Source organism: Pararge aegeria, chromosome 8 (assembly GCF_905163445.1).
Source record: "Pararge aegeria chromosome 8, ilParAegt1.1, whole genome shotgun sequence".
Taxonomy (NCBI): Eukaryota; Metazoa; Arthropoda; class Insecta; order Lepidoptera; family Nymphalidae; genus Pararge; species Pararge aegeria.
Genome location: NC_053187.1, coordinates 5455129 through 5479491, shown reverse-complemented (window position 1 = coordinate 5479491; position 24363 = coordinate 5455129). Strand labels below are relative to the sequence as shown.

General features: G+C 35.0%; 5 protein-coding genes across 10 annotated transcripts in view; 1 reads left to right on the top strand and 4 right to left on the bottom strand.

Moving 5' to 3' along the window:
• LOC120625674 (folliculin-interacting protein 2) overlaps window positions 1–2061 on the bottom strand; it is a 28361-nt gene extending 26300 nt beyond the window's left edge. The window contains exons 1-2 of one of the 2 annotated variants that reach the window (XM_039892795.1): window positions 1314–2061; window positions 43–232 (exon numbers count right to left, since the gene is read on the bottom strand). In XM_039892795.1, the coding sequence (XP_039748729.1) occupies window positions 43–232; window positions 1314–1324 (201 nt within the window). In that variant the 5' untranslated portion in view covers window positions 1325–2061. The remainder of the gene's footprint in view (window positions 1–42; window positions 233–1313) is intronic. The other variant, XM_039892794.1, reaches the window with a different exon arrangement.
• Window positions 2062–2303: 242 nt separating this feature from the next.
• LOC120625754 (bifunctional peptidase and arginyl-hydroxylase JMJD5) lies at window positions 2304–4058 on the top strand. Its single transcript, XM_039892944.1, has one exon. The coding sequence runs from the start codon at window positions 2567–2569 to the stop codon at window positions 3773–3775; it is 1209 nt and encodes a 402-aa protein (XP_039748878.1). The 5' UTR covers window positions 2304–2566; the 3' UTR covers window positions 3776–4058.
• Window positions 4059–6318: 2260 nt separating this feature from the next.
• LOC120625753 (isovaleryl-CoA dehydrogenase, mitochondrial) lies at window positions 6319–14552 on the bottom strand. The gene is made up of 9 exons (XM_039892943.1): window positions 14399–14552; window positions 13187–13313; window positions 12892–12970; window positions 12353–12458; window positions 11289–11450; window positions 10205–10360; window positions 8878–9069; window positions 6815–6983; window positions 6319–6516 (listed from the first exon to the last, which is right to left on the bottom strand). Exons 1-9 carry the CDS (start codon window positions 14522–14524, stop codon window positions 6383–6385), a joined length of 1251 nt encoding a protein of 416 aa, XP_039748877.1. The 5' UTR covers window positions 14525–14552; the 3' UTR covers window positions 6319–6382.
• A 5214-nt stretch (window positions 14553–19766) lies between these two features.
• LOC120626105 lies at window positions 19767–20576 on the bottom strand. The gene has a single exon (XM_039893399.1). It carries the CDS (start codon window positions 20574–20576, stop codon window positions 19767–19769), a length of 810 nt encoding a protein of 269 aa, XP_039749333.1.
• Window positions 20577–22539: 1963 nt separating this feature from the next.
• The window catches only part of LOC120625690 (bifunctional 3'-phosphoadenosine 5'-phosphosulfate synthase), a 30199-nt gene continuing 28375 nt past the window's right edge, over window positions 22540–24363 (bottom strand). For all 5 annotated transcript variants that reach the window (XM_039892824.1, XM_039892823.1, XM_039892822.1 and 2 more), the window contains one exon: window positions 22540–24038. In XM_039892824.1, the coding sequence (XP_039748758.1) occupies window positions 23929–24038 (110 nt within the window). In that variant the 3' untranslated portion in view covers window positions 22540–23928. The remainder of the gene's footprint in view (window positions 24039–24363) is intronic.

Below are 24363 nucleotides of genomic sequence, written 5' to 3'. Positions count from 1 at the left end.
GCCTTGCTTAAAAGTTAATAATACTACATTTTCTGTACTTACAATATATGTAAACCCTTCTGAAACCTCCACAATGCAGGGCACCTTGTCCGGGTTTTTGAATTCAGGCTTGTCATTTTTGGATGCAGGCACTTTATCTATGGTTGATGAGTCAAACAAAACTTTTCTTCCTCTACGATCACACTCTTTGTACAGAAGCAGTCGCACTTGCTCCAAAGCTATTTCACAAGACCTGATGACAATTGATTTGATTGTAAAACTCAGAAAAATATCCTCAAATCTATAATAATGTTGAAAAAGAGCAGGAGACTGAGATGGCAACCGTCAATATGAATAAAAACTTAATAAACCATTAATTTATTAAATTTTACAAATACAGATTCAAAAGTGTATGTAAAATTTTAATATATGCCTATTATGCATATGGAAATTTCTTTTAAAGTGGATATAAGGTTGTTTGTTGAAGTTTGTTTTTTAACAAACAATTCAACTACCAGATTAGAAAAATGTTTTGTATTAGTTGGATGAATATTTATTGATGAAAGCAATATATCTTTTTAAGCACATGTTATCACAGGACAACAAAATGTTTTGTATAAAACTAAACTACAAAAATCATTAATGGTAAACAATAGTTCAAATAAGGTTTACTAGGAATATGGAAAAAAATGTTGTCCATACAAATAGACGATGACAAATCAAAGAATAATGCAAATGATAATAATTTAAAACAGTTAGAAGTTGTAAAAGCTGTATAAATAAGAAATAAGATGTACTGTTATTAAATATGGTGACAAAAGCCAGCTTTTAAAATGGCTAATTTTTCATCAAGGAAACTAATCTAAACAAAAACTGTTACTCAATATAACTTTAATGTAATGGTATACACAGATACATTGGTCACTTTATATGTGCACTAACACATTCAGGTCTAACAATACAATGTAAAAAGTATCTCTAAAACTTTCACTTTACTATTGTATTTTTTTAATATTATTTATTGTTTTATGTACACTATCAATTAATTTTATTTATTTTACAACTATATATGACTTCCATGTGAAATTTAAATTGTTAAATTGGTATAACTGAATTCAATCATTAAATCACCCATGCTAGCTTTAGCAGGAGCCTTGTGTTAATTTAAAAATTGTGCTACTTTATGAGGTATATGAAAGATTGGTCTGCTTTAAACCAATGTAGCATACAAAATGTATGAAACACACTTTATTCCCACACACTCTAGAAATAGCTTCATAGGTCAACATTTTAATCATTATCAGCTACTGAGATTCAATCAGCTGTTCCTTTACCTAAATTTCATTTTATTTCATAGTGGCTTGAATATTTCATCACAGCTGTTACCAAAAATCCAAATTAAGAGAATTCAACAATAAAACTTTTAGCCACATGCACCAAAAGTACATGAAATGCAACAACCCAAGAGGTTTCACTGTAAATGCACTTAGACAACCGATAGACAACGGCCGAGTGGTTTGGAATGTGCGAGTGTACTAACTCGCTAGTGAATAACAAGTAAACATTGGCTGAAGCGGTCGCCCCTCCTGAGTGACGTGATCGAGCGGTCGCCTACGCTTCCCCCCGCTGCCACCGCTCTTATCACATGCTCCGAGCCTTCCTCCGCTAAGCTAGTCGGTGACGGTGATGTCGTACTGCCACTTGCCAGCATCGTGTGCGTCACTACATCATAACTTCGCAACTCAAAAATCCGCCCTACGAAGTACGAACAGCCGAAAGCTACGTGCGTCATTTCCCCCTAATGATATGCTACTCACACAGATATAGAAAACAATGAATTATATGCACTCGATAAGACGTACCTGCCCCTGTTTTGTGAGTCCCAATAATCATTAAGTTTTCTCTTAGTAGATAGGATTTTTTCTAACAATGCCATTGTATCACACGCAACATTTCACCTCAAGCTCAGGCTCTGGGTTGGCTGGCATCATCATTAATTATTATCAGATCTATAAAGTTATCAAATAATAGTTTTTTTTGATAGCATTTTGGGACACTGAGTTTGAAATTTGATTGTAAATAATTTGACAGGTCACGTGCGAAGTCATATGATTTGCCATAAACAAATCATTTTACTTTTATACTAAGGTCAAGGTCGTCCAAGAAGTCGTGTATATTTTATCTATATTTTATTAAGCCTTTGTTTAATTCTGAGAGTTACAAATAGTTGTATAAAGATTATTGTCTACAAAATCAATGTGTTTAATTTTTAACCCGTTTTTATATTTATAAAATCAATACGGCATAGATATAAAAAAAAATCATAGCGTTCCTTTTAACGCATGAAAGCAGACAAATTACTTTTTGATTTGTCATGTTTCAAACAAATATTAAAACCTAAAACAAATTATTTGAGCTTGAAATGGAACAAAGCTGTCAAAACGTAGAAGTCAAAACACAAATAGGGCTCGTTTTCCCAAAATAAAGAAAATAGATACAAAATCGGTGAAAAGCCCTTAAATAATAAATCAAAGGAAGATGTGAAAGACATTTAACAGAACAGCCGCGTATAAAGTAGTTCGTTATAATGTCAACACTAAGGGAAATTCGGGAAAAAATTGAAAGATTCAGATCCAAAGTGGTATCATCTCTATCAGAAATTTCTGACCTGGACATAACATCTATGACGGTGATAGAGCAACATTTGAGAGACCCAAAGTTAATAAATTCAATATCTACTGTAAAAATCCAGGCTGTTATTGACTATATGTATGAACAAGTTAACATTGGTAATTGGAAAGAAGTAAGGTTATTTTTGAGAAAAACTATTACTATTACGACCTATTTACGTCTCCTCGCTCATTTCAAGTGCATTGAAAACCATTCTAATGAAACTATTAAGGAGGCTCTTAGGATAATTGATTTTGGCATATTATTTGGCTGCCCTCTTGATGCTGAACCAAAACTATTACAAGTATGTGCTACCAGTTTACATTCCGGTCTAACAATAATCTGTGAAACATCTGGAGTGAGTACTAGGGGTGTATACAATAGTGACATTGAATTAAAAAATAATTCCTGTAATTTGAATGTTTTGGATGTTATAAGCTGCCCTACTATGGAAAGTTTCTTTAGAGAGCACATATTAGCTGAAAAGCCAGTTGTACTTGATAATTGTATAAGTCACTGGCCAGCACTTACAAAATGGCAGGATCAAAACTATTTTATTAAGTTGGCTGGACTAAGGACTGTTTCAATTGAGTTAGGAAGAGACTACACTGATTCCAAATGGACACAAAAACTGATGACAATAGAGGATTTTATTAAAAATCATATTTATGCCCAAAGTAGCACCACAGGATACCTTGCGCAGTATCAACTCTTTGATCAGATACCAGAATTAAAAAATGATATCACAGCACCTGAGTACTGCTGTTTTTCTGACAAGGATGATTGTATTGACATAATGGCCTGGTATGGACCCAAAGGAACAGTTTCTCCTCTACATCATGATCCAAAGAAGAACTTATTGGCTCAAGTGGTTGGTGAGAAACAAATTTTCTTATTTTCTCCCCAACAATCAGAGTATTTATACCCACATCAGCATGAGTTGTTGATTAATACAGCGAGAGTTGATCCCCGTAAACCTGATTTGGAGAAGCATCCTAAATTCAAGGAAGCTAAAGGTTTCTTTTGTGTGTTGAAACCTGGACAGATGTTGTATATCCCACCTAGGTGGTGGCACTTTGTCGAATCACTTTCTGTCAGTTTCTCTGTCAGTTTTTGGTGGGAATAGACTGTAATAGTGTAATTGAGTATTATATATGTGATTGTGTTGCTGGAATGCAGTTTATTTTGTGTAAAATATCCTTTACATTTTTATTTTTTACTTCTAACAATATTTTAATTAAAGACTAATTTCTTATGCCAGAATATACAACATCAAAATTAAGGAATTGCTATAATGATCTTAGATTATATGCTTTGTTTTACCAAATAAAATGGTAAATTAACCTTAAAGTTATTTAGCTATCAACTTATGTAAAAAGAATATCGAAAATAATATATTTAACTTCTATCAATATTCAATGACTTTTAATTTGATGGATTGTCCAATAATGTTGCAATGGCGCTCTTAATGGCCAGCAAACATTGAAGACCACAACGCAAAGCATTTTTGCCATTACCCAACAAAATTTACTCATTGTTAATGCCAAAATACTGATATTTTGTCATCAACCTAGGAAATTTTCTGTTGTGCCTTGGGGTCTGATCTCAAAAAGTTTTGTTTGAATTTATATTGGGTAAAGATAAAATGCTCTGCCCTGACATCACCATTTTGTGCTGGCCATTAAACTCACTACATATAGTAAATTCAAAGTTTATTCATTTTATGAAGGAGTTTTAGCTATAATGTTAAATATGCAGTAGGTATTATGAAACAGAAACAAAAATAGTATCTTGTTGTTTTAATATAATTTTATTCAATACCAGTAAGTAGTCTAACTATTTATTTAACTGTACAAATTCTGCAGTGCAATAATTTTGCAGTGTTCTGTCACATTTCAACTTTAAAACCTTTCAAATGTCAGAGTGTGAAAAATATTGCACAGCAATTTCAACATTATGCAATATTTGTTGTAAGGTTCTCAGAGTCTACACATCCCACCATCTAGTTAAACCATTGTTTGTTTTAATAGTTAAAGTGTTCAACACACAGTCTTGGGATGGGAGATCACTAGTAAATTTTTAACCAAATTTTCCCATGACAAACAAGCAGTAACAGATTATTCCAGTGGCTATGCTCTGGGTTGCATGTTTAATGCAAAATCCTAACTAACCAAAAATTCATGATTTACTCCCAACCCTCAGGGTGGCTAAGTATCTCGCGACAGGCGTAAATCTTACAATCACTGCTGTCAAACGTCACTTTTCCATACAATAAATAAACAAAAGTGACGTTTGACAGCAGTGATTGCAAGATTTACGCCTGTTGCAAGCCTGTCGCGAGGTACATAATCACATGTGTTTTTGTACCATAAAAAGCATTTCGCTTTAGACTAAACATGTCACTGCTACTATATTTACAAGACATACATTTGTAGTTTCTAATTAAATATGTAATAATTAATAAAATATTAGATTTAAGATTGTACTCAAAAATAATACCTTCAAAATTCTAAGATAGGTAAGAACTGTATCCTATATTTATTTAAATAATCTGCTGGAAATGATAATCCTTAATTTTTTCCTATAGGTATTTTATCAATTATGAAGGTACATATCTGTGTTTCTGTAGAAAAATGTCATATTAGTTTAAGATGATCTAGTCGCAAACTATAAAAATATTGTGTATTGACATATTATGTTATATAAATATATTTGTTTCTAATTTGTAAATATTATCTGTATTGGTGTGTCAAGTAGTTTAAAGTAGTCTAGTATATTATATTAAATGATATTAATCTCTATTTTATTGGCTATTGCTTGGCGGTTCAGCTTTTAAATTAAGAAACCTACCAGACCAGCTCTTGGTGTGGAGATAAATCTCCTTAGGATGCTCCAGTTTCGGAGCGAAACGTGCGTAAAGGGTACATTGCGAAGGTCTGTTTGGTATAAAAACTGTAGAAATTTTAAATTACACCATACAGATTCTCTTGCTCTTGCAGAGTATAGCAAATTAAGCTGAATTTTAAAAAAATAGTTCTATCCCTAATTATAAATTCAAACTGAAATTGAATTCAGGTTTAAGAAAGAGCTTGTAATATTCATCTGAATTTTGAATCAATTTTATTAATTTTGAGTCTTTATTAAAATGGTTATGGTTTATAAACTTAATTTGAATGAAGACTCAAAAGTTCTTAATTCAAATTAAAAGTTTATAAATCTCTTTTTGCCATTCTTGTGATTAATGGTTTCTTTTGTTTCTTATTTTGGTTATTACTCTTAAAAAAATTAAGCTGTGAGCGCACTAAAAGTGACGCTGGTATACAAAGAAGTCTAATTACCCTGGTATGACCAAGAGTAATACATTCTCAAAGTAGTTTTCATTTTAGTGATTCTTTATCTTAAATCAAGATAATTTTGATTTGATGACTTCTGATTTCTATCAATCATCAAGCAAATGTAGAACCTAATGTAGTAGATTTTAGCACCACAGACTAAATGAATTACGCTGTGTACGGAAATGGAACTCTGGGCATTGAATGTACCTGTGTTGATTGTACTACTTATCGATTTTACGCTGCGCCCACGTTTCATGAATTTGACAGTAATATGCGGCATAGGTTTGACGAAGACTGCCTTTTTCATTTAGTCAGTGAAATAAAACACTGTATGTAAGTAGTTCATAATAATTTATTCAAAATAAAATATATTATGTGTCTAAATTATAAACATAGTTTTATTTATATTCATTGTTCAACGCTCTTCCAATGAGCATCCTTCTAACCTCGGATGTACCAGCGCCGATTTCGTAAAGTTTAGCGTCTCTCAATATTCTGCCGGTTGGATAGTCGTTGATGAAACCGTTGCCACCTAAAAACAGTTGTGTATGGTTGTATAATCATCACCGGTCCAATACAGGGCACGGTCTGCTCTCTGAATGAGAAGGGTTTATGTCGCAGTAAACCCCGCTGGTCAAGTGCGGATTGGTAGACTTCACACGCCTTTAAGGACGTTATGGGTTATCTTTATTTCTGGCACGCAGGTTTCGCGGGCGCGTACGTTAGGTCATTACTTATTACACCGGGTCCGTATCCGTCGCTTCCATAGACGCGTCCACGCCCTTCGCCCGCACGAGTTTTTGCATAGGCCATTGGAATTAGATCGTTACCTAAAATTTGTATAGCATCCAATGCAACTTGAGTGGCTTTCTCAGCGCAGTACAGAATGGCTCCGGCGCAATCCTTGCTGTTTATGTGTCCATCATCGCATGCCTTGGCGACATTGTACAGATAACTTCTGCATGCACTAAGTGATGTATACATATCTGCCATTTTACCCTGGAATCATAAAAACAATAATTCTACTTCGCTTCTTCATCAGATATGTAAATTTAAATATGACCAACTAGACCATTATCATCATCATTGGTTTATGAACCGACATATGTCTCATTGCTGCGCACAGGCTTCCTAAATTGCTGCTTCAATGTGGATTGGCGGGTTTTAACTATTATTATCACATGTTAGTGGGGTATACTGGGTATTGTTGAAACTTTAAAATTTTAGAGTTAGGAATAAATAAATAAATAAGTTGTATATGGAAACCTCGATGGATCAGTCAATAGAATCTTTATTTTTTAGTAAGGAGTGGAGACGGTGACAGCGAATTTAAAACATGCTCGAGTTTTTAGAGAACTCTCAAAAAGGGTTATCGAATCCTCGATATAAGAGATGGTCTACTTGGTCAAACAATATATAATGGCAATTCAAAAGGATCTTTTTTTAGTACCATGCCTCACTGCGGTATAATCGACGGCCTTTTTAGTCATTGTTTTTCTTTGCATTGAATTCTACTAGACTAAGCTGCCTTAAACCAGATCTGCTACATCGTCATCATTACATTACCGGCATGCAGTGCAGGGGTTTTCTCTCAGAATGAGAAGGGTTTTGGCCGTAGTCCACTACGCCGCCCAAGAACACATTAGCAGACTTTTCACGACTTTCGAGTACATTATGGAGAACTCTCAGGCATTCCTTGCGATTGCGATTTTCCTTTACCGTTAATGCCAGTGATATTTTAATTGCTTCAAATTGAAAACGCCCATAACTCAGAAAAGTTGGATGTTAGGGCCAGCGATTTAGCATGGTCCCCGTTCCTATCTGTCATAATGATATCTAATTTTCCTGGATTAGAAAACCAAACACATGAAACAACATTCGTTCTCTCTGCCAAGAATGGCCTAATTAATCGTCCAACATTACGACGCCATAACCTACGCCAATGTTCCTGACCACTTTTTCAATAACTTTCGCTTTTTACGTCGGACGACCTTTGGAATGTGGGTATATCGTCTTAACAATTCAATTCATGCATCGATGTGATACCTATTGGAATGATAATAACATGCGCTTACGTGTAGGAGATTATCGAGATGGTCTATTCTTATCCATTTAGGTATAGGTACCTATCTCCACAATCAACAGTTGCAGTAAACAAGTGGCTTGGTTTTTGACAAAAATGAAGTCTCGGGTCCTAACGCCAAAGCATCTAAAGATACATAGGATTTCGGTTAGGTTGAACTTGTGGTTCAACGATTTACGTACACGCGGTTAAAATAAGCTACAACCTAAACTTACAGTGCGCATAGCAACAATGCCTAGCTACCTAGTCAGTAACTTTACCAACAGGTTCTCAATTGATCGTCTTTTAAAAGCAACAAGAAGAAGAAGCTTGTTATGGAGGAAATGCGTTGGCAACTTGTTTTTTTTGCAGCACTACTTATATAGGCATATGTGCATCAAACTAAATCTTGCGTGAGAAAAATTAAACACAGTATAAGAGTTCCTCCCTCTAAGCCTTCATGTACACAACTTAACTTTTTTGATATGCATTTCAATACTCTCCTCGCGTTTTGTTTATCTTGAAATTGCTCTAGTATCTACTGACAAAATTATGATCAAATTTTTGTATCGATATTCGGATAGGCTCTGCAAGTAAAGCACCTCGCTGATGAAACTTGGCTCACATTTACACGCTTCACTTGTTTCCACACCACCACTTCACATACGGCTATATCTATGCCATATTTCTATGGAATACATAGGGAGCCAACTTGTTTGTATACTCATTGAGAGTATCGGCGCCAGTAAAACCGAGCCTACCGCAGGCGTTTTGGGCAAAGAGGGGACTCCAATTTCCTTTGCATATGCTAGACAACTCGATTTCAATTACCTGTAATAGTTGAAACTCTCCTATTCTGTTCCCAAACTGTTTTCTAGTGTGCGCGTATTCAAACGCGATGTCAATAGCTGCTTGCATCAATCCCACGGGACCGGCAGCTAACACCAATCGTTCTAAATCTAAACCTGACATCAGGACGTATACTCCTTTATTCTCCTCACCTAATAAATTTGTTTCTGGCACCTGGAAAGAAAAAGATTTTTAAATCTTAAAATCGAGTAAGACGCAGGTATCATATCATCCTATTTGTTGAAGATTCACGATACCTAAATTGATTAAGTAAATTAACAAATACTTTTGCGAGACCTTGTATCAAACAGTTGATTATTATAATAAGGAAGTTATGTTTTAATAGTTGATAAGGTAGATATATTGGTTATTTGTATGAAAAATATAAGTTAGTTGCGAGACCTAATCTCCGATAAGTCTATTTAGAGTATATTTTATTAGTAATAAATATAGACGATTTATAGCTGTAAAATTAAACATAAGATTTATTTAAATTAAGCGGTCGATGCTTCCCCGTCACCAACCATACTGAAGCTGACCAATTTGTAAACAACCGCTTCACTCTTTATGTATCACTATCTCTGTCTACTAATATTGCTATCTCTTTTACCTGTATTTTGCATCCTTGTCTCATACTCTAATAAAGATACCGATATGCGCGCGCTTCTGTGAGCATAAAACCCCGCCTCACGCGGTCAAATCACGCACTTCACTCGCTGACTCTGAAGCGAACGCATCTCCGGTAAAACGACTACACCTTGTTGTTTTATTTCACTACTGTGGATTGGACTCGTCTACGATCCTCCACACTATTAGTATTGAATCCGGTGCGGAAGCTGTAATAGCCTAGCTTCGGCCGTCCTTGCGGGGGACCGAGTTGAATCCCTGGCACGCAGCGCTTACTTTCCGGAGTTATGTGTTTTTTTATAATTTAAATATGAATGTCGTGCGGGAACCTGCATGCCTGAGAGTTCTTCATAAATTCCTCAAAGGCGTGTGAAGTCTACAAATCTACACTGGGCCAGGCGTGGTAGACAACGGCCCAAAAAAAATTATGATGATTTTTTATTATTAAATCCTACCTCTGAGAATCCTACATAATCGTAAATATGTCTCTCGCTTTGTTGCAAAAGGGGACTCTTCTTTAAACTGATCTATCCGTCGCGAAGTCTTACTTTGCATCGTCTAATATTGTTTGCCAACATGTTGGTTTTGACCATGAAGGTGTACCTACTTAGTAGTAAACCTACATAAACTCGTGTTTTAAGAGACTTTAACTGAAAACCTATTTATCTTTCTATTTTCTTACCTTGCAATCTTCAAAAACTAATTCACCAGTGTTTGATCCCCTCATGCCTAGTTTATCTAACTTTTGTGCCGTCGAAAACCCAGGATAATCTTTTTCTATTAAAAATGCCGAAATCCCATGTTGAGGTTTGCTTGAGAAATTTGTTTTGGCATATACCTGTAAATTAAGACGAGATAAGTATACTTTTACCAAATTGGGGAAGGATTTTTTGTTTATTTAGCTTACTTTATGAGTTATATGTTTGTAATATAGGTACGTGTGAAGTGGTGATAGCACAGTGAGTAAGAGCTCGACTTCACTTTCGGGGGGTCGAGTTCGTATCCCAGCACGCACGTCTAACTGTTCTAAGTTACGTGCATTTAAGTAATTAAAAATATCACTTGCTTCGACGGTGAAGGAAAACATCGTGAGGAAACCTGCTTGCCTGAGAGTTCTACATAATGTTCTCAAAGGTATGTGGAGTCCAACAATCCATTCCCATACCGTTGGTACGCAAGTGGTAAATAGCCGGACCAGATCAGAGAAATTATCAATTCCCGAATTTCCCTGCCGAGGCCGTACCCGGGACCCCCACTTGCAAGACCATAGCACTCACCACTCCAATTTAGGAAGCAAGCAAGGATCTTTAAAATCAATGTCGCAAACTTGTGTCCAGGGGACTCTTCACTAGGATAACTGTACGTTTTTTAAAGGATAGATATTTACAGTATAACGTAAGTAACGTACGACCTCTCGTACTTAAAGTACGTACGTAATCTCAAATCAGCCAGGACATTGGTGTTCGGGAGAAATATTTGTATATAGGAAGCAAGGGAGCACTATCCCGCTGTCCCATAGAGTTCTGGCTAGCAGTATGGAAACTACGAACAAACGTTCGAAACGGCATACTTATACATATTCACTCACCGACGAGGCCCCAAATCTATTATCGCTGGATTTTAGTCGGGGGTAATACGCCTCAGACTCTGCTTCTGGCATGCAAGCAAGCAATATTTAAATCGTTTGACCTAAAATTAGCTGGCGATCTTATATTACCAGATTAAAACTAGGGTAGATTTAAGACATAACCAAAAATATCAATTACCACTAAAACGTCAGCATCTGGCCCATTAGTGATCCAAAATTTGTTTCCATTGAGAACGTAGTAGTCGCCTTTCTTTTCGGCTCGTAACTTCATGGAGACCACGTCGCTGCCCGCACCTGGCTCTGACATAGCCAGGGCGCCCATGTGCTCTCCTGAACATAGCTAAAATAATTCAAATACTCGTAGGTGGGTACTTTGAAAGCGTAGCGTTCACGTGTCTGACAGCGGGCTGTATCCCACGAACCGTAAAAGGTAGTTGTTGAGAGTTAAGAGTTAAAATTTTACAGAAAGTGTCTTCTTTTTTTGACCAAGTAGACAGCCCACAGGGTAGCCCATTTGCAGGGTACATCAATGTGAGGTCTTTGGTAAGGTGTCTGACGTAGGTGTTAAGCCTCATGTGCCTGTAACTTCTTTTGCCCAAGATGAAAATTAAAGTCGAGTTCTCTTTTTGTTTTACTTCGCAAAACTGACAAACAACTGCTTACTCTAATATAAAGTACAGGACCTTTTGTCATGTGAATACAATTGTGCCTTCTCGATGCGAACATAGCATGCAAATCCGTTAGGTACATAAGGCTGCTGCAAACAGCTAAAAAAACAAATTTAGAATAGAATAAAAAAAATATATAAATTTACTAAGAAAAGAAAAGCAAAAAAAAAAAACAAAATATTGTCTCTTCAAAGAAACATGTTTTTGGTTTATAGCTCAATCTTCTAAAGAAACTAAGCAATTTATCTCTTTTACAATTTCAAAATCTACAATTTCACAATCATTTATATCATTACCCTGTGGGAGATGAGAGCGGAGCTAACTGCTTCTGCTATGTTGTCATTAAAAATATCATAAATTTTATAGTTACCTCGATGTAATAAAGTCGCTTTAACACATAGCTTGAATTAATTTACCTACCACTCACTAGGTATATGTGTCCTGTTTATCGTTTTTTACAGGATGATTTTAAAAGCACTCAATCTTTGACTTTACAGTAGGAAGGTTCAGAATAGCGGATGTACCTACTTCCGAAATGCATGCTTCTTTCTTAATTTAATAAAACAAAACTTACCTTAGGAAGATATTTGCTTTTTTGCTCATGCGTGCCATTTCTATTGATTTGGTTTATGCATAAGTTTGAATGCGCACCGTACGACAAAGCTATGGAACCACTCGCCCTGCAACATAAGATAGGTTTTGTACAAGCCACATAAAAGGTGCACTGACAATACATATCAGATCTTTTATATAATAGAAGACAGTATATTTCGGGACATGTTCTGGAACAATTAGATTTAGTTCCACCCTCACCTTTCTACTATCAAACCTTATATTAAGAAATATGCTTTCGTCTCGTGATTTGTCTTGACGCACCAGTAGCCTATCGGTTTTATAAGTTCAGAATCGTAATAAACTATCTTGAAGAACAGTGGCGCCGCTTTGTAGTTTATCGGACGTACCTATATGATATACATTGTAGCTTCGTTTCTAATTCAGCAAAGATGCCCTCTTTGCTTTCATTTACCCTGCCACATGTACACCTACTCCTAATTTTTTTAATGTTTACCTAATATTTAGCGTTTGAACCTATGATAATGATAAAGAAATTACCTCGACAACTCTTCCATAATGACACAATGATCAGTATATTTCCCGCCCGTCCCTCCATAATCTGGACTAGCTGTTATACCTATATACAAAATTTTATAAATTAATTAAAAGCTTTGTGTAAGGTAAGTATTACTTTTCAGTTGTTCACCTAGACCTATTCGATATCCATATCATTTCATTTCACATTTAGACAACATAATTTATCATTCAGAGGCCACCAAGCAACTTTTACACTACTTCACCGTTTTATGGGTGGCACGAAAAAAATATATGTTTTATGTACTTAGTTACTAACCAAGCAGTCCAAGATTCCCAAGTTTCTTCCAAAAGTTTCTTAATTCTTTAAAGTTGTTTTCCCTGTCGATTTCTGCTGCCTTCGGTGCCAGTTCCTTTTGAGCAAAATCGAAGACCAGTTGCCGCAACTAGACAAAATTTGATTTAACATAATCGCTCAACCATTGATTACAACTTTGACCTGCTACAGTACCTATTTATAACGCAACCACACAAAAAAGGTGTTTTGTTTTAATTATTTATCTGTTAGCTAATTAACCAAGGCTGGTCTTTGTTACAGCTTAAAATATACCTGAAGGGATATTCTGCGGAGACAAAGTCACCGGCATTTGTTTATACAAAATCAGCTTTTTTTATGTCAGTTTGCCTAAGCCCTCTGGGATGCATGTTTTCTCTATGCAAAATTACAACAATATTGCTTTAGCTGTGAAGACGTGCATAGATGACAAAGGCTTGTTCTAAAAACACGCGGGTATTTTTCCCTGGTGCTTTTCCGGGATAAAATTATCCTATTTCAATGTCCAGGATGCAAGTTATAAAATGTGTCAACTTTCATCAGGATAAGGGCAGAGTTTGATTCGAACATAGGCTCAGTAAATGTATATTAGGTATACTAGCGGACCCCAACGCCATCTGTCTGGCTGATTTGTGAATCCAAACCATCCAGGGTGCCATTGCCACCCAAACGCATACCAAAAAATTCATTTAAATCGGTCCAGCCGTTTAGGAGGAGTTCAGTGACATACACACGCACACAAAAAATATACATATAAAGATATGCTAAAATATTTTCTGAGACATAGATACCTAACTATAAAATACACTTAGGTACGGATAATATTAGTTCGGATGAATCCGAATATAATCATCCTTACTGGGCACGGCCGTCCACCACGCTGGCTAAGTACGGATTGGTGGACTTCACCCGCCCTTGAGGAGGCATTCATGGAGGCATGCAGGTTTTTTTATGATTAATTGTTTAAAACGCACATAACTTAGAAAAGTTTCAGGTGCGTGCTGGAGTTCTAACGCGGCCACCCCGAAAATGAAGCTGAAGTCCTAACCACAACGCAATCAAGGCTTCGAACCGAATTCTTATATACCTATGTGTTATGGAGATACCCTCCTAAATTCTTAAGTGCTTTACATAAATTAATTGAATTATTTATCACTTATCAGTTATTAACCTATTCTCCATTTATTAATAACTTACCTGCTGTTGGTCGCTATTCAGTCCAAAAATGTGTTCGTCTATCGGATAGTGTGACATACATCGGAAACCAGTTACATTAGCACATTTCATAAGCAGTTTATTTACTCTGGTTAATCGTACTGCCATTATAATTAATAACAACGTCTTCACTCAATGAAATCTACATTAGTACTAAAGTAACTGCCAGTGACCGATTAATTCATTTACAGTATTTTAAATCTAAATAAGTTAAACATTATGACTTATTTCGCATAGCAAGTTTGGTCATATTAATGATAATTATATTCACGTCACATTGATAAATATTAACAAACAGTGATATCAATTTTTGTAGGAACAAGTCAAGTTTAATTTTTAGTGTGATAACTTGTTTGATAATAGGTTTTATCACAATAACGGATTCGTTGTTCTAACTGAAAGTGATAAGCATGTTTAACTTCGGATCTTCAGAGAGGTCCTGGGTTCGATTCCAGGGTCGAGTCAAGAATGGTTAAGAATATGGTTTTTCTCAGAAACATCATGGTGCAATTTTGTGCTTATCATCATCTAATCTAAGTCTAAATTAGTCGTTGTTGGTTATTAACACTAACTCTGGGGATAATTATCATTAAAGCCCACCAACCCACATTGAAGCAGCGTAGTGGGTCTCTGTTCTATGTGGGTAAGTACCTATAAATGCTGCTCGCTTGTACTTTAATTCTTAGTTCCCAACTAGTGCTCTCCTCTCAAACCCTCAAACTCACTGTGTATTTCTAATAGTAGTTTTCTCGGGATACATTATCGAAGTATCCTAAGTACAATTCTACAACTTTGTAACTTAATACCTACCAATTATCATCAAAATTATTTGCAGTAAAAATAACATAACTAATGCATATTAATTTTCACTGTAAACTTTTCCCATCTACGTGAGTTATTAAGGCACAAAGAACTTCTTGGCTTTTGCTAATGAACCTAATCTGTGGACAAATATTTTTCGAGAGTTGTGAGATCTCGCTCGTGCGCAATACAAAGTTATGCAAATGTTGATATATGTACTTAATCTCAACAGTAAATAGATACGCTACATACTGATATACTATGTTTCTTATTGGACTATATGTTTCGTGGTGTACCATAAACTTTACTTTCTTTATATGATAGATAGATAGATAGATAAATTCTTTATTGCACACAATTTATAATATAAATTGAAAACATAAATACAAGAAGAATAACAATGCGCAAAGGCGGTCTTATCGCTTTAAGCGATCTCCTCCAGACAACCCTTAATGAAAGAAGAACAGGAGTATGGAAACGGGATAGTGCAATTTTAAAAATATATAACATAAACTACATCTACTATATATAACAATAATACATAAACAGCTAATACAAATACAAATAATACATAAATAAATACATACACATATAAACATATATACAAATATATATATATATATATATATATATATATATATAAATAAATATAAATATACACAAATACATACAGAGCAAATATATTAGTTTATGACTCCGTAGATAAATAATATTCTTTTAAACGACTTTTGAAGATGCTTAATGATTTAGACTGTCTTATGTCTCTTGGCAATCCATTCCAGAGTATAACCACCTTGACTGTAAAAGAATTTCCATACGCATGCGAGTGACTGGCAGGAACATGCAACCTGTTGTCATCCTTAGCCCTCAAATAGCACTGAACATTGCTACCAAGAAAGTTGAATCGCTCTTTTAAATATGGTGGCGTCTGAGGATAAAATAAAATAGAATATAAAAGACAAAGAGCGTGCAAGTTCCTACGTGATCGAATTGGTAGCCAGTTTAACCGAGAACGATACTCGGACACATGATCAAACTTACGTATACCAAAGATAAACCGTATACATACGTTCTGCAGCCTCTCCAGTTTATCGAGCATGGTCTCTGATAAATCCAAGTAGCAAATATCAGCATAGTCTAAAATAGGTAATAGAAGAGAATTAGCTAAGAGAATTTTAGTTTTTAACGGCAGAAACTTCTTCCACCGTCTCAAGTATCCAACAGCGGCAAAAATTTTGCGACTCATTTCAGAAACTTGAGGTACCCAAGACATTGTATTGTCCAAAATTAGCCCAAGGTCTCTGACTGCACTATTCCAAGGTATAACAGTACCTTCAAATAGAACAGGTGGTAACCTGTTATATGATAGAGAGGAAAGGAAATAAGAGCTGCCTATTATAGTTACTTGAGATTTACCTGGATTTACTTGGAGACCAAATGACCGACACCAAGCCGCAATTTTATTTAAATCAGTATTAATATTATCAATGGCAACGGCAAGATTATCAATAGCCGCCGATGCATAAAACTGCAAATCATCAGCGTAAAAATGATAGGACGAAGATAAAACAGATGACACTGAGTTTATAAAAATTGAAAATAGAAGCGGAGAGAGAACACCACCCTGAGGTACTCCGGAAAGAAGTGGAAGAAAGGAAGATAGTTTACTGTCCGAACGAATACATTGCTGACGATTACATAAGTAAGACCGGAACCAGTTGACAACGTGAGGTGAAATGCTGACTGTCTTTAGAACAGCCAAAAGTAGATCAAAGTCTACGTTGTTAAACGCATTACTGAAATCTAAGAGAACTAATACGGTAAGGAGTTTATTGTCGACAGCGAAACGAATATCATCGCAGACCTTGATCAAGGCTGTTGTTGTGCTATGACCACGACGAAAACCGGACTGGAGGGGGCTTAAAATATCATATCTGGTAAGATAGAGGCTAAGTTGCTGATGGACAATACGTTCGAGAACTTTAGACAGAAACGGAAGAATGGAGATAGGCCGAAAGTTTGAAGGATTTACAGGGTTACGAACTTTAGGAATAGGAACTACATATGCTTTACACCACACGGTGGGAAATGCAGCTGAAGTAAGTGATGAGTTCAGTATGTGAGACAATACTGGCAAAACACCGTCAAGCGCTGCAATTATCATTCTCCTACTTATCCCATCAACCCCAGTCGCATCAGATTTAATAGCAAAAATATGCTTCTTAACTTCATCGACGGTTGTATCACTGAACTGGAATTCAGGTCTTTCGTGTGTAGGCAATGAGTAAAGATAATTAAGCGTCCCTTGTTTAATTAGCGCATTGAATGAACATTTGGCTATAAAGTGTTTGTTAAGGCTCTCCAAGTCAATGCTTTGCGAATCTTGCTGACGCTGACGACCGATTCCCAGTGAAGCCAGAAATTTCCAAGCTTTGTCGGCATTTTTTTGATCCACTGATGAGTGAATATATTCACGCTGAGCATCTCGACAAATTCTGCTACACCGATTCCGTAGCTTTTTATATTTTGTCAGGTTGGCATCTGTCGGATTTAACTTATATTTACTTTTTGCTTTATTGCGTTTGGACATAAGCAGCTTGATGTCATTAGTGAGCCATGGTGCAGGAAGATGCTTAATTTTGATTGGCCGGAGCGGAGCGTGTATATCAAAAAGTTGGGTCAAAAGTGAATTAAATATATTAAGCTTATCATCTACAGAAGGCGTGTCAAAAACAATATCCCAGTCAATATTATTAAGATCTTCCATAAATTTATCATTATTAAAATTACGAAAACTACGACGCATAACAATAGTCGGTTTTGCCTTAGGAGGACGAATTCTAAAGGAAACATAGACCAAATCATGATAAGAAAAAGCCTCCGCCGGCAGTTGTCCATGTGCGTCTACAAGATTTGGAGAAGAAACAATCATGAGATCTAATTGGGAAGGAAAACAGTTGGGGAAAAAATGAGTAGCATGCGTAGGTAATATTTCAAGATTAGAGCTGTTAATAATAGACAATAGACGTTTTGAACGATAGTCATTTTTAATAAGGCACGTATTAAAGTCACCCATAATGATAGAGTGGTCCACTGTTGTTAAATACTCTTCAAGTATAGTCTCTAAAGTATCAAAATAATCAATATGAAGCGAGGGACTATAAAAAACCCCAAGTAGAAGTTTTTTTTGACCACTTTGAACCTCAATTAGTATGTGTTCAGATGATTCAGAGTATAAAGATGGGGACTTATTTAAAATACGAAAAGGAATGTGACAACGTAGGTAAATGGCGACACCACCCCCTCCCTTGCCTGTTCGATCATTTCTAATGAGATGGTAGCCAGGCAAAGAATAGGAAGTTGATGGAAGGCAAGGTTTCAAAAACGACTCCGACACCAAGATAGCATGAATTGCTTTGTTATCAAACGTAGATAAAAAATCTGAATAGTGCGAGGGAATGCTCTGCGCATTGATATGAACTACATTAAAATTTTTAGGGAATGGTGTGAACGTATTGTCTAAAACAGAGCCAAGTGGAACATCTGTGCTATGGAAGCTGTCGCTGGATAAAGAGGAGCCTGTACAATAAACACCCTCACTATCTGAGTTATTGTTAGAAGAAGTCATACTTATAATAATTATGCTTAATATAATAATAAATATAATAAAAAAAAAAGAATACGTATATATAAAATAAAATACAATTTTACAATAAATATATATATATACACGAAAAAAAATAAAAAAATATATGAAGTTTACAAGCGAAAAAAAGGAAAAAAAAACAAATAAGTACTCTTCCATTCACCAGCAAGTCTAATAGGAAATCGCTTAAATCACATTAAATTATCAAACACTAATAAATGTATGTTCTAATCGGCGGTTCTTATACATATTTGCATATAAATACAGCCACATACGCATCTAATTAAAAAAATATCAAAATACTCATACAGAAAAAAAATAAACAAAAACAAATTAAATAAAATAAAAAAAAAAATAGAATAAAATAAAAGAGAAAAAAGCCCAAAAAATTATTTGTAAATCAAAAAATAAAAAAATTAAACTAAACAAGGAAATCAAAAAAAAAGAAAAACCAAAATCTTAAAAATAAAAAAAAACTAATAGCTACACAATCAATATTTAAATTAATATGAGCGGTTAGTAATGGTACGCGATCGAACAAACCACAACTTAATGCTCTGCGGTAATGTTTATATACTCTTTGCTTTAAACGCAAACTGGATTGCAAAATCAAAACGTTTAGCTCGTCCTTGTCTGTGGTTGGAAATTGACAAAAAGACAAGATTGACATTGAACATTGTTGTGACTTGTGAATACAAAATGAAAATTGAAATAAAATTTATTGAGGGTACAATAGTCGAAAAAGAGGTTATGTCAAGTTTTAACTAAACGAGACTATAATTATTTAAGTACCTACACCAGTGCAAAATCAGCAAAGCAGACTTTCTGCAAAGGGAAGCAATAGTGAACAATACAATGTTTGAAACCAATTGAAGACTCTGGAAATCTCATAAAAGGCAGGCATTACCTTCTAACAGCTCGCCTAGGCTTTTCGACCTGAGGCTTGACTGTTTTAGACGAGGGAACTGCAGCATAAGAATGCACTGGCACAACACTTGCACTCGCTATAGCACTAGCTTGATCCGAAGCGGCAGACGTGGTTGCCATTGGGATATCACCGGACTTTACTCCAATCAATTTCACCTCTGCAACTGAAAAAACTCGATGGCGCTTACCATCAGCGCCAAGAACAATTATGGACCCATCCCGCGTCCAGCATCGAGAAACTCCAAACTTTTGCCTCGCTGCCTGAAAGGCGTCATGTCGTTCCTTCGTCAAAAACTCGGATAAAGTGACCCCAGTGCCTTTAAGCTGTTTTTTTGAAAACCAAACTTGGTTACGGATAGACAAGTCACAAAACTTGATCAATACAACACGAGCCTTGCCATCCTTTAATTGGCCCAAACGCTTGCAATAACTGAGTTTGGCTTCGGTCAGTTCTGGCATGCTAAGATTGCTGGACAATGCCTCCGCAACTGTTGCGGGCAAACTCTCCTTTTGCACTTCAGGTACACCATGCAGCAGCAGCATTTTCCTCCTGGTTCGTGTCTCCATATTATCACACTGCTTAGAGAGCACCTGGACTTGTAATTGAAGGCTTTCAAGTGATGTCAAGACAAATACTCTAAATGCACCAAACTGTGCTGCAACATTGGAATTTGGACTGGTTGCTGGGATGGATGTCTGAATGACGCGCTGAAACTCAGCCATTCGTGCATTAAAGTGCTCAGTTAATGCAGAAATAGAGTGTTCAATGGATGCCAAATTCTCCATTTTCTTGTTGTAAATTCCGATTAGTGTTGATTACAATAAAATGTGAAGTTCTTAAGGATTTTTTATTTGGATTGCTTGCTGGTATGTGGAAGATATGTTAATATAACATTTCTAAGTTTAGATTACCTTTAAATTATATTTTAAACAAAATTAAAATCAGAGAACATTAAAAACACATGTGACGTTTTCTACACCTACCCGCTAAAAAAAAAAATATGAGTAGCTTTATAAATAAAGAAAATATACCTACTTTATCGTAAGTATGTTTGTGTACCTACTCTTTTTTTTCTAAACGCTATTATTCGGAAGCGTCCATAAATTACGTGAGGTGTTTTTTTAAATTTTCTGTCCCTCCCTCCCCTCTGGTGAGATGTCGCGAGATTTTATTCAGCCAAATCTCACGTAAGATTTTTCAAAATGTGGGATTCTTACGTAAACGCGTTGAATTGTTATTGTAAAAAGAAAAAATAAAATTGCTTCGTGCTTTTACATACGACTAGTTAAGACTAGTAAACAATATTGCTGAGAGTGTAATTTTAAGTGTGATAAAATTTTACAAAAAAATTGTGTGTTATTTGCAGAGACCCCCCTCTCTCCAACGTAAGATTAGATGAGATATGACTAGACCACTTCCCCCTTAGACATCTCACGTATTTAATGAACTGCTCTTTTTAACATTATGTTCACTACAGTATAGTGTAAAAATACAAAATGCTGAGATAAATGTTTTTTTTCATAGCACCTAATAATCGATGGACCATATATAGCCCACCTTAAACTTATAGTTTAATTATTTATAAAAGACACTATAATATATATATTTTTTTTATTTAAAGAAATATATAATTATTTAAATAAAAAAATTAATGCATCTATTACAGCGTAACAAAAACGAAATCTGATTTACCAATTTTAAAAATGGTGAATCAAAAAGTGGACACATGATCGAAAACGTTAATAAAACAAACAATAAAACATTTCATCACATTTATTGGTATTGTATATTAAATAAAATCTGTATAGCTAAAAAGCACCATAATCGTTTATTAAATTGCAACAATAAAATTTTCTTTTTTAAATCTCTCATAAATTAACAACTCCCGCCTATTACAAGCACTATGGGTAATTTTACTATAATAAAATAATACTATTCTGCCGGTAGCACATTTATAACACCCCAACCGGCATTTCGACACCCACGGTACAAACATCCAACGCGACTGTTAAACATAGTTGAAAACCGCGTCAATTACAATCCCATCCTGGGATCTTACAACCCTCCAGCGGTTCCTAGCCTCAACCCAGAACTCTTCTTCCATGTCTCACGACTTTTTGCCCCTCTTCTTCTAAAGTCTTCTTCTACACATTTTTTTATATATAAAATATGTTGTAATCCCTTTACCCAATGCAGTAATTGAAAAGTTCACATTCCCGGTAGTTATTTCTCATAATCACTTATCCAGTTTTATTTTCAATGATTCTAGGTTATTAATTTATTTCACAATATTTGTTTCGCGGTACTACCTCAGACAATTTGTCGTGTGTTGTGTCTTAGGACGGGCGTACGACGCGTGGTGAATTATAAGTGTGCCCAGCTCATTATTGCTGGTGTAAAGGACCATTCATACTTTCATGCTTCGACATAAACATGGAATTTATGAAACAAATATTATTAAAAACGCTAATTCAATAAAATAACGTCACAATTCCGCGCTTAAACTTAGACTAACTTAAATAGGTATTGTGAATAAAAATAATTTCATTTTCTATCATTAATTTGAGAATATAATTTTAATCCTTTGTACTGACAAAACGTTATTGAGTATTGAATTTGTGGAAAGCGATAAACGTAAAATTATAATAGAAATATTTCATTAAATTTATTTTTTTTACGTTTTATGTAATTGTGACGTTATTAGACTGAACATAATATACAAATATATTAAACATAATAATTATAAAATGTTTCCGTTTACCATACATAGACTTTATATTTAACAAAAAAATAAATTTGTGCCCTTTATTCTTATTTGATTTTCATTGTGCAAAAAAAATCCGTAATTATAAACTGTCATACCTAATATATTAATATATGTAAATCATACTCACAACACGTTACTCCACGCCAAGCCTTGTGGGTTAAACTTATTATGGAACAAAAAATACTTGGAGCACAAAGTATTTTTTGTTCCATAATACATTAATAATACTAAATAATATTTGTAATGTGTTTTTGGACAAAATCCAATATATGTTTTGACTGCAAACACGTAGGCGTCGCGTGTTGAAAGTGTTTTCCAGCTTTAGGTGAGTTATGTGTGATAGATAAGTATATATTAACAAAAAAATTAGCATGACAGTATAAACCTCCTTATCTAAAAAAGTAAGACATATTTCGGTAACATAACTAACATGAAAATTCACAATTAAAACATTATTAAATACAATTAAATTGGAATGTGTATTAATTACACACAGTTATCTATAGTCAATACAGGAATGTATAGGTTCTTTGTCGTAATAGTCAGTGGCGTATTTGACCCGGTCGGGGTGACACCCAACTGTGATTAAAAATAAACAACCAACAATAATCCTTTAAAATTTAAAATTCAATATTTCCAAAACATTCTAGAACATTCCTCATATATTCAAAATTAGTTTTTAAACCATTACTTTTGTTTAACAAAAACCTTAAACCTTTATTTTAACGAGCGATTTTAATTAAAATTTTTTTGATCATCATAACAGTCACGTGACTGAAACGAAGCGTTTATTTTACTTAATTCATTTTATTATTTTCTTTAAAATATTGAAAATTGTGACCAAAGAATAAAGAACTCTAAAATAGCAGTTTGGAGACTGCTGTTAGTTCTTACTGCAAATAACCCTACTACAGGTAGTTTGATGTTGCTCAATGTTTAAATGTTTAAATGGCCTTATCAAGGATAGCACCACTGTATTTAGCCTGTATCCATTTCACACAATGTTTCGGTCTTGTGTGACATGACACTAGGGTGTCACCAATGCGAACTGGTCCACTGATTAAAAGTATATGAATTATGAAGTTCTTGCAGTCACAAACTTTTCACATTTCACATTATTGAATACATCATATTTATATATAATAAACTAAACTTGATAAATTAACGTCATAATATTTTGGATCAACCCGATAAATTTTATTGATCTGACGGATGACAAATTTCTATAACAAAAACAAAAATATTGCACTATAATTACTACGCGCATTCGTAGGCAATTTTTTTTTATACTAAAAATATTTTATATAATTTTAAAATAGTATTTGTTACATAACTTAGTTGATTGTATATAATATTATTAAATTATGTAATTAATTTGTGTCCATCTTGGATTTCAACGACTGGTAATATTCTGATAGTACTTTCCACGCGCTCGGTGCCATGAACCCTTTGGGTGGCTCCTTACCTGATTTTGCCAGACCTGCAAATAAAAAATATTAATAATTTATGCCGACCACTCTTAAAGCAGAGATTTTGATCTTAGACCCTCTAACTTTACTAAGTTATGTGAGTTCTAAGTTATTAAAATATCACTTGCTTTAACAGTGAAGGAGAGTTCCACATAATGTTCACAAAGGTGCGTGGAGTCCACCAATCTATCCTGGGCCAGCGTGGTGGACTACGGCCTTAACCCCTTCTCATTATAGGAGACCCGTGCTCTGTAGTGGGTCGGTAATGGGTTGATGGCAGTGCATTTGTGCATATATAAAGTGCACGCCACTTGTTTAGACCCATCACGTTGCTCT